The sequence below is a fragment of the Seriola dumerili genome, unplaced genomic scaffold (genome assembly GCF_002260705.1).
Source record: "Seriola dumerili isolate Sdu_G_001 unplaced genomic scaffold, Sdu_1.0 BDQW01000417.1, whole genome shotgun sequence".
Classification (NCBI taxonomy): domain Eukaryota; kingdom Metazoa; phylum Chordata; class Actinopteri; order Carangiformes; family Carangidae; genus Seriola; species Seriola dumerili.
The window spans coordinates 269,779-282,164 of NW_019174672.1; the positions used below are offsets into that span (position 1 = coordinate 269,779).

General features: G+C 34.8%; 1 protein-coding gene across 1 annotated transcript in view; it reads left to right on the forward strand.

Annotated features, from left to right (window-relative positions):
- LOC111233747 (BTB/POZ domain-containing protein kctd15-like) overlaps nucleotides 1-12,386 on the forward strand; it is a 26,261-nt gene that overhangs the window by 4,282 nt on the left and 9,593 nt on the right. Inside the window, exon 4 of the mRNA XM_022761634.1 lies at nucleotides 8,951-9,253. Within this exon, the coding sequence (XP_022617355.1) occupies nucleotides 8,951-9,253 (303 nt within the window). The remainder of the gene's footprint in view (nucleotides 1-8,950; nucleotides 9,254-12,386) is intronic.

Sequence of the window (12,386 nt, forward strand, 5' to 3'; positions counted from 1 at the left end):
ACTTTTTATGCCTTACTATACTATTACTTTTTTATGACTTTTCATGCCTTACTATACTATAACTTTTTATGCCTTATTATACTATGATGTTTTTGTGCCTTACTATACTATGACTTTTTTATGACTTTTTATGCCTTACTATTCTATGACTTTTTATGCCTTACTATACAATTACTTTTTTATGACTTTTCATGCCTTACTATACTATGACTTTTTATGACTTTTTATGCCTTACTATAGTATGACTTTTTATGTCTCAGTATACTATGACTTTTTATGCCTTACTATACTATGACTTTTTTATGACTTTTTATGCCTTACTATACTATGACTTTTTTATGACTTTTTATGCCTTACTATGACTTTTTATTTCTCAGTATACTGTCGTTTTTGACTTTTTATACTTAACTATACTATGTCGTTTTTATGACTTTTTATGCGTTACTGAACTGTGACTTTTTTATGACTTTTTATGCCTTACTATACTATGACTTCTTAGTATACTATGTCGTTTTTGACTTTTTAAAACCTAACTATCCTATGTCGTTTTGATGACTTTTTATGCCTTACTATACTATGCCTTTTTATGCCTTATTATACTATGACTTTTTATGCCTTATTATACTATGACTTTTTATGCCTTATTATACTATGACTTTTTATGCCTTATTATACTATGACTTTTTATGCCTTATTATACTATGACTTTTTATGCCTTATTATACTATGACTTTTTATGCCTTATTATACTATGACTTTTTATGCCTTATTATACTATGACTTTTTATGCCTTATTATACTATGACTTTTTATGCCTTATTATACTATGACTTTTTATGCCTTATTATACTATGACTTTTTATGCCTTATTATACTATGACTTTTTATGCCTTATTATACTATGACTTTTTATGCCTTATTATACTATGACTTTTTATGCCTTATTATACTATGACTTTTTATGCCTTATTATACTATGACTTTTTATGCCTTATTATACTATGACTTTTTATGCCTTATTATACTATGACTTTTTATGCCTTATTATACTATGACTTTTTATGCCTTATTATACTATGACTTTTTATGCCTTATTATACTATGACTTTTTATGCCTTATTATACTATGACTTTTTATGCCTTATTATACTATGACTTTTTATGCCTTATTATACTATGACTTTTTATGCCTTATTATACTATGACTTTTTATGCCTTATTATACTATGACTTTTTATGCCTTATTATACTATGACTTTTTATGCCTTATTATACTATGACTTTTTATGCCTTATTATACTATGACTTTTTATGCCTTATTATACTATGACTTTTTATGCCTTATTATACTATGACTTTTTATGCCTTATTATACTATGACTTTTTATGCCTTATTATACTATGACTTTTTATGCCTTATTATACTATGACTTTTTATGCCTTATTATACTATGACTTTTTATGCCTTATTATACTATGACTTTTTATGCCTTATTATACTATGACTTTTTATGCCTTATTATACTATGACTTTTTATGCCTTATTATACTATGACTTTTTATGCCTTATTATACTATGACTTTTTATGCCTTATTATACTATGACTTTTTATGCCTTATTATACTATGACTTTTTATGCCTTATTATACTATGACTTTTTATGCCTTATTATACTATGACTTTTTATGCCTTATTATACTATGACTTTTTATGCCTTATTATACTATGACTTTTTATGCCTTATTATACTATGACTTTTTATGCCTTATTATACTATGACTTTTTATGCCTTATTATACTATGACTTTTTATGCCTTATTATACTATGACTTTTTATGCCTTATTATACTATGACTTTTTATGCCTTATTATACTATGACTTTTTATGCCTTATTATACTATGACTTTTTATGCCTTATTATACTATGACTTTTTATGCCTTATTATACTATGACTTTTTATGCCTTATTATACTATGACTTTTTATGCCTTATTATACTATGACTTTTTATGCCTTATTATACTATGACTTTTTATGCCTTATTATACTATGACTTTTTATGCCTTATTATACTATGACTTTTTATGCCTTATTATACTATGACTTTTTATGCCTTATTATACTATGACTTTTTATGCCTTATTATACTATGACTTTTTATGCCTTATTATACTATGACTTTTTATGCCTTATTATACTATGACTTTTTATGCCTTATTATACTATGACTTTTTATGCCTTATTATACTATGACTTTTTATGCCTTATTATACTATGACTTTTTATGCCTTATTATACTATGACTTTTTATGCCTTATTATACTATGACTTTTTATGCCTTATTATACTATGACTTTTTATGCCTTATTATACTATGACTTTTTATGCCTTATTATACTATGACTTTTTATGCCTTATTATACTATGACTTTTTATGCCTTATTATACTATGACTTTTTATGCCTTATTATACTATGACTTTTTATGCCTTATTATACTATGACTTTTTATGCCTTATTATACTATGACTTTTTATGCCTTATTATACTATGACTTTTTATGCCTTATTATACTATGACTTTTTATGCCTTATTATACTATGACTTTTTATGCCTTATTATACTATGACTTTTTATGCCTTATTATACTATGACTTTTTATGCCTTATTATACTATGACTTTTTATGCCTTATTATACTATGACTTTTTATGCCTTATTATACTATGACTTTTTATGCCTTATTATACTATGACTTTTTATGCCTTATTATACTATGACTTTTTATGCCTTATTATACTATGACTTTTTATGCCTTATTATACTATGACTTTTTATGCCTTATTATACTATGACTTTTTATGCCTTATTATACTATGACTTTTTATGCCTTATTATACTATGACTTTTTATGCCTTATTATACTATGACTTTTTATGCCTTATTATACTATGACTTTTTATGCCTTATTATACTATGACTTTTTATGCCTTATTATACTATGACTTTTTATGCCTTATTATACTATGACTTTTTATGCCTTATTATACTATGACTTTTTATGCCTTATTATACTATGACTTTTTATGCCTTATTATACTATGACTTTTTATGCCTTATTATACTATGACTTTTTATGCCTTATTATACTATGACTTTTTATGCCTTATTATACTATGACTTTTTATGCCTTATTATACTATGACTTTTTATGCCTTATTATACTATGACTTTTTATGCCTTATTATACTATGACTTTTTATGCCTTATTATACTATGACTTTTTATGCCTTATTATACTATGACTTTTTATGCCTTATTATACTATGACTTTTTATGCCTTATTATACTATGACTTTTTATGCCTTATTATACTATGACTTTTTATGCCTTATTATACTATGACTTTTTATGCCTTATTATACTATGACTTTTTATGCCTTATTATACTATGACTTTTTATGCCTTATTATACTATGACTTTTTATGCCTTATTATACTATGACTTTTTATGCCTTATTATACTATGACTTTTTATGCCTTATTATACTATGACTTTTTATGCCTTATTATACTATGACTTTTTATGCCTTATTATACTATGACTTTTTATGCCTTATTATACTATGACTTTTTATGCCTTATTATACTATGACTTTTTATGCCTTATTATACTATGACTTTTTATGCCTTATTATACTATGACTTTTTATGCCTTATTATACTATGACTTTTTATGCCTTATTATACTATGACTTTTTATGCCTTATTATACTATGACTTTTTATGCCTTATTATACTATGACTTTTTATGCCTTATTATACTATGACTTTTTATGCCTTATTATACTATGACTTTTTATGCCTTATTATACTATGACTTTTTATGCCTTATTATACTATGACTTTTTATGCCTTATTATACTATGACTTTTTATGCCTTATTATACTATGACTTTTTATGCCTTATTATACTATGACTTTTTATGCCTTATTATACTATGACTTTTTATGCCTTATTATACTATGACTTTTTATGCCTTATTATACTATGACTTTTTATGCCTTATTATACTATGACTTTTTATGCCTTATTATACTATGACTTTTTATGCCTTATTATACTATGACTTTTTATGCCTTATTATACTATGACTTTTTATGCCTTATTATACTATGACTTTTTATGCCTTATTATACTATGACTTTTTATGCCTTATTATACTATGACTTTTTATGCCTTATTATACTATGACTTTTTATGCCTTATTATACTATGACTTTTTATGCCTTATTATACTATGACTTTTTATGCCTTATTATACTATGACTTTTTATGCCTTATTATACTATGACTTTTTATGCCTTATTATACTATGACTTTTTATGCCTTATTATACTATGACTTTTTATGCCTTATTATACTATGACTTTTTATGCCTTATTATACTATGACTTTTTATGCCTTATTATACTATGACTTTTTATGCCTTATTATACTATGACTTTTTATGCCTTATTATACTATGACTTTTTATGCCTTATTATACTATGACTTTTTATGCCTTATTATACTATGACTTTTTATGCCTTATTATACTATGACTTTTTATGCCTTATTATACTATGACTTTTTATGCCTTATTATACTATGACTTTTTATGCCTTATTATACTATGACTTTTTATGCCTTATTATACTATGACTTTTTATGCCTTATTATACTATGACTTTTTATGCCTTATTATACTATGACTTTTTATGCCTTATTATACTATGACTTTTTATGCCTTATTATACTATGACTTTTTATGCCTTATTATACTATGACTTTTTATGCCTTATTATACTATGACTTTTTATGCCTTATTATACTATGACTTTTTATGCCTTATTATACTATGACTTTTTATGCCTTATTATACTATGACTTTTTATGCCTTATTATACTATGACTTTTTATGCCTTATTATACTATGACTTTTTATGCCTTATTATACTATGACTTTTTATGCCTTATTATACTATGACTTTTTATGCCTTATTATACTATGACTTTTTATGCCTTATTATACTATGACTTTTTATGCCTTATTATACTATGACTTTTTATGCCTTATTATACTATGACTTTTTATGCCTTATTATACTATGACTTTTTATGCCTTACTATACTATGACTCTTTATGCCTTACTATACTATAACTTTTTATGACTTATTATACTATGACTTTTTATGCCTCACTATAATATGACTTTTTATGCCTTAATATACTACGACTTTTTATGCATTACTATACTATGACTTTTTTATGACTTTCTATGCCATACTATACTATGAGTTTTTATGCCTTACTATACTATGACTTTTTTATGACTTTTTATGCGTTACTATACTATGACTTTTTTATGGCTTTTTATGCCTTACTATTGTTATGCCCCGGTCTAGGGGGGCCTAGGACACAACATGAACCGGCCCCATCTTCCCCAAGTCCCAAGTAGCCACAACAAAGATTAGGTGGAATATAAGGAAAATGATTTATTTACATAAATTTCTTATGAACATATATAACATCAAGATTGAGTTTAGGCTTCAGGGTGGACTAAGGCCAACATAATAAACATAATCTCCCTGTCTGGAAAACAAACAATTAACCTAACCTGAGGAAAACAAATAACAACCAACTTACCTCCCTAACTAAATAAACAGGAGAAAACCAGAGAAACAAAACTGGCAGCCCACCCTTACTACTCAAGTAAAACCATGAACTACACCAAAACGGAATTGCTGCAACGAGGTGGACAGTTGGGAGAAGAGGAGAATGAGGTCTCAGCCGGCGGCCATCTTGGCTCTTTATATACCACTGGATCGGGGATGCAACCAATTACCAATCAGGACGCAGAGCCCTCCCACCAATGACGGCACGGCTGCGGCACACACCTATTTGCATACAAATAAAAAAAACAGAACACAGGGCACACACACATATACAACAGAGCACCCACAACAATAGGACCGCGGTCATAACACTATACTATGACTTTTTATGTCTTACTGAACTGTGACTTTTTTGACTTTTTATGCCTTACTATACTATGACTTTTTATGCCTTACTATACTATGACTTTTTATGCCTTACTATACTATGACTTTTTATGACTTTTCATGCCTTACTATACTATGACTTTATGACTTTTTATGCCTTACTATACTATATTGTTTTTATGACTTTTTATGCCTTACTATACTATGACTTTTTATGCCTTACTATATTATGACTTTTTATGCCTTACTATACTATGACTTTTTATGCATTACTATACTATGACTTTTTATGACTTTTCATGCCTTACTATACTATGACTTTATGACTTTTTATGCCTTACTATACTATGTTGTTTTTATGACTTTTTATGCCTTACTATACTATGAGTTTTTATGCCTTACTATACTATGTCGTTTTTATGACTTTTTATGCCTAACTACACTTTGACTTTTTATGCCTTACTATACTATGACTTTTTATGACTTATTATACTATGACTTTTTATGCCTTACTATACTATGTCATTTTTATGACTTTTTATGCCTTACTATACTTTGACTTTTTATGCCTTAATATAATAAGACTTTTTATGACTTACTATTCTATGTTGTTTTTGACTTTTTATACCTTACTATACTATGACTTTCTATGCCTTACTATACTATCACTTTTTTATGACTTTTTATGCCTAACTATACTATGAGTTTTTCTGCCTTACTATATTATGACCTTTTATGTCTTACTATACTATGTCGTTTTTGACTTTTCATGCCTTACTATACTATGACTTTTTATGCCTTATTATACTATGACTTTCTATGCGTTACTATACTATGTCATTTTTATGATTTTTTATTGCTTACTATACTATGTTGTTTTTATGACTTTTTATGCCTTACTATACTATGACTTTTTATGACTTACTATACTATGTAGTATTTATGCCTTACTATATTATGTCGTTTTTATGACTTTTTTCCTTACTATACTATCACTTTTTTATGACTTTTTATACCTTACTATAGTATCACTTTTAATGTCTTACTACACTTTGACTTTTTATACCTTACTATATTGTGACTTTTTATACGTTACTATACCATGACTTTTATTATCTTAAAATAATCTGACTTTTTATACCTTACTATACTGACTTTTAATTCCTTACTATACTATGATTTTTTATACCTTACTACACTGACTTCTCATGCTTCATTGTATGTTTGAATATATGAATGTACATATGTATGTGTGAATGTAATAATAATAATAAACTTTATTGGCACAGCAACTTACAAGAAATTCAGCACAAAGTTCCTTACAACAAAGAAATTATATGCACCAAATTATTCACATGAAAACGCATAGTGAAAATAAGAACACATTAACAGCATTGAATTAAAAGGAGCTACAATAATAAATAACATAAATCATCCACAAGACACTTAAAAGAAGTGCTGAGCAGTGAATAAAGGTGGCGCAAAATGCAAAATGTCAGAGCTCATCAAAGGCTAAGGTGAAGAAACAAGTTCTGAGCTTTCTTTTAAAAATACTTATTAAGCTGCTGCTCTGATATCTGTACTTGGTGTGTTCCATAGCTTTGGGCCGTAACTGACAAAGTGCATACAGTGGTAACACAGGCTAACAAAGTGCTAACACAGTGCTAACACCTGAAGATATGTGTACTTAAACATTTAAACAGAAGCATAAACTGAATAAAGTTGAACAAGAATTAATTTATTATTGTTTATGATTTTAATTATTTCTGTCAAACAGAGAAAAACATCTGAGAGTTCAAGCAGGTTTCCAACCTGCACTGAGGGAATCAGGCTGTGCAATAAACAGTGAGTCAGGTAGAAGTCAGACATCACAGCTGCTCCTCTAATGAAGAGCTGCTGCTCAGAATCAAAGATGGAGGAACACGACCTCCAGGTCAAACAAATAATTTGTGTTCGTCCAGCAGCAGCATCGTTATCTTCGTTAGTCTGAACAAACAGCGAGTCTTTTAACTCTGCACATTCTGACACTTTAATCAGCTCACAGCCGCCGGCTGCAGGGTGGCTCACAGACACAGAGTGTGTTTTACTAAATTAGTGTGTGTGTGTGTGTGTGTGTGTGTGTGTGTGTGTGTGTGTGTGTGTGTGTGTGTGTGTGTCAGCAGGCATATTGCATCTCTCTCATCTCCCTCCCTGTAGTTAACCAGCGCTGCCTCTGTTATTCTGCTCCTTTGCTCAGGATGACTAAAACACCCTGCGGACACAACCCCTCTTTATAAAACACATCTATCCCTCGCTTCCAGCCTGCAAGCGGGGGGTGGGAGGGGTGTGTGTGTGTGTGTGTGTGTGTGTGGTTGGAGGGGGGGGTGAAGGAGGCGAAGCTTTGATACAGCATGAAGCCTTGGGCCAACAGCAGCTCCTCGTCAGGAGCTGTGTGGAGTAAAAGACCAGGAACTGAACTGAGATCAGCTGCGGCAGGAACAACAGTCACAGAGTCCTGCAGCTACTGATGCAGGGTCAGTTCAGTCTGAGTCTCCAGGTCACTTCCTGTTCATCCAGAGTCAGAGAAATATAAAATATGAACCATGTGTGTCATAAGAGCTGTGAAGTCTTGAGTACTGGATAAGAAGTGTTTTGTGAGGTCATCGTGACCTTGACCTTTGACCTTTGACCACCAAAGTCTAATCAGTTCGTCCTTGAGTCCTGGTGAATGTTTGTGCCAAATCTGAAGAAGTTGCTTCAAGGCGTCACCCAGGCATCGTGTCCATGAGAATGAGACTGACGGACAACCTGAAAACAAAATGGCTGCCGCTCTGACTGACGCCGGCGTGCAGGAATAAAAATGATTAGGTGTGTCTGGCTTGTAGCTCTACCTCTGACCCTCTCTGTGTCCCCTCCCTCCTCCAGGACTTCCCCCAGCTGTACGAGGAGGCCCGGTACTACCAGCTGACCCCGATGGTCCGGGAGCTAGAGCGCTGGCAGGCAGAGCGGGAGGCCCAGCGGGCGTCGCCCTGCGAGTGCCTGGTGGTGCGAGTGACGCCCGACCTGGGCGAGAGGATCGCCCTGAGCGGCGAGAAGGTCCTGATCGAGGAGATCTTCCCCGAGACCGGAGACGTCATGTGTAACTCTGTGAACGCCGGCTGGAACCAGGACCCCACCCACGTCATCCGCTTCCCGCTCAACGGATACTGCAGACTCAACTCCGTCCAGGTCGGTCCAGTTAAAGGGCCAGTCCCCACACACACTACATACACACACACACACACACTAGACACACACACACACTGCACACACACACACTGCACACACACACACACACACAACACACTGCACACACGCACACACTGCACACACACACACGCACACACACTGCACACACACACTACACACACTGCACACACACACTACACACACTGCACACACACACTACACACACTGCACACACACACTACACACACTGCACACACACACTACACACACTGCACACACACACTACACACACTGCACACACACACTACACACACTGCACACACACACTACACACACTGCACACACACACTACACACACTGCACACACACACTACACACACTGCACACACACACTACACACACTGCACACACACACTACACACACTGCACACACACACTACACACACTGCACACACACACTACACACACTGCACACACACACTACACACACTGCACACACACACTACACACACTGCACACACACAACACACTGCACACACGCACACACACACACACACACTAGACACACACAACACACACACTACACACACTGCACACACACACTACACACACACACACACACACACTAGACACACACACACGCACACACACTGCACACACACAACACACACACTACACACACTGCACACACACACTACACACACTGCACACACACACTACACACACTGCACACACACACTACACACACACACACACACACACTAGACACACACACACTAGACACACACACTAGACACACACACACACACTAGACACACACACACTAGACACACACACTAGACACACACACACACTAGACACACAAACACACACACTAGACACACACTACACACACACACTACACACACACTAGACACACACAAACTACACACACACACACACACACACACGGACACCACACACACACTAGACACAAACACACTAGACTCACACACTAGACACACACACTAGACACACACACACACTAGACACACAAACACACACACTAGACACACACTACACACACACACTACACACACATACTACACACACACACACAAACTAGACACACACTAGACACACACAAACACACACACACTAGACACACAAACACACACTAGACACTACACACACACACACACACACTAGACACACACTACCCACACACACAACACACACACTACACACACACACTACACAACCACTACACACACTACACACACACAACACACACACTACACACTAAAAACACACACAAACACACACTAGACACACACAAACACACACCCACACCCACACACTAAACACACACACAACACACACACTAAACACACACCCACACACTAAAGACACACACACCCCCACACACACACTAAACACACACACACTTAAGACACAGACACACACTAAACACACACACACAACCAAACACACACACACAAACAAACACACTACACACACACACAAACAAACACAAACACACACAAACAAACACACACACACACACACACACAAACACACACACAAAAAACACTACACACACACACTACATACACACACACAAATACACACACACTACACACACAGTACACACACAGTACACACACACACAAAACACACACCACACAAAACACACTACACACTAAACACACACACAACACAACACACACACTATACACACACTACACACTAAACACACACACAACACACACACACTAAACACACACACAACACACACCCACACACACACTAAACACACACCCACACACTAAACACACACACACACACACACACAATACACACACACTACACACTAAACACACACACAACACACACACACTAAACACACACACAACACACCCCCACACACACACTAAACACACACCCACACACTACACACACACACACACACACACACAATAAACACCCACTACACACTAAACACACACACAACACACACACACTAAACACACACACAACACACCCCCACACACACACTAAACACACACCCACACACTACACACACACACACACACACACACAATAAACACCCACTACACACTAAACACACACACAACACACACACACTAAACACACACACAACACACCCCCACACACACACTAAACACACACCCACACACTACACACACACACACACACACACACAATAAACACCCACTACACACTAAACACACACACAACACACACACACTAAACACACACACAACACACCCCCACACACACACTAAACACACACCCACACACTACACACACACACACACACACACACAATAAACACCCACTACACACTAAACACACACACAACACACACACACTAAACACACACACAACACACCCCCACACACACACTAAACACACACCCACACACACCCACTAAACACACACACTAAATACACACACACACACACTCACACAAACACACCCCCCACACACACACTAAACACACACACCCCCCCACACACTAAACACACACACACACACACACCCACATACTCACTAAACACACACACACACACAACACACACACACAACACACCCACACACTAAACACACACACATACACACCCACACACTAAACACACATACAACACACACACTAAACAAACACACAACACATCCACACACTAAACACACACACAACACACCCACACACTAAACACACACAAACTAAACACACACACACACTAAACACACCCACACACACACACAACACACACACACACAACACACACCCACACACTAAACATACACACAACACACCCACACACTAAACACACACACAACACACACACACACCCACACACTAAACACACATACAACACACACACTAAACACACACACAACACACCCACACACTAAACACACACACACACTAAACACACACACACCCACACACACTAAACACACACACTAAACTCACCCCCACACACACACACTAAACACACACACCCCCACGCACACTAAACACACACACAGACCCACACACACACAAAATACACACACACAACACACACACTAAACACACACACTAAACACACCCCTCCCCCCACACACACTAAACACACCCCCACAC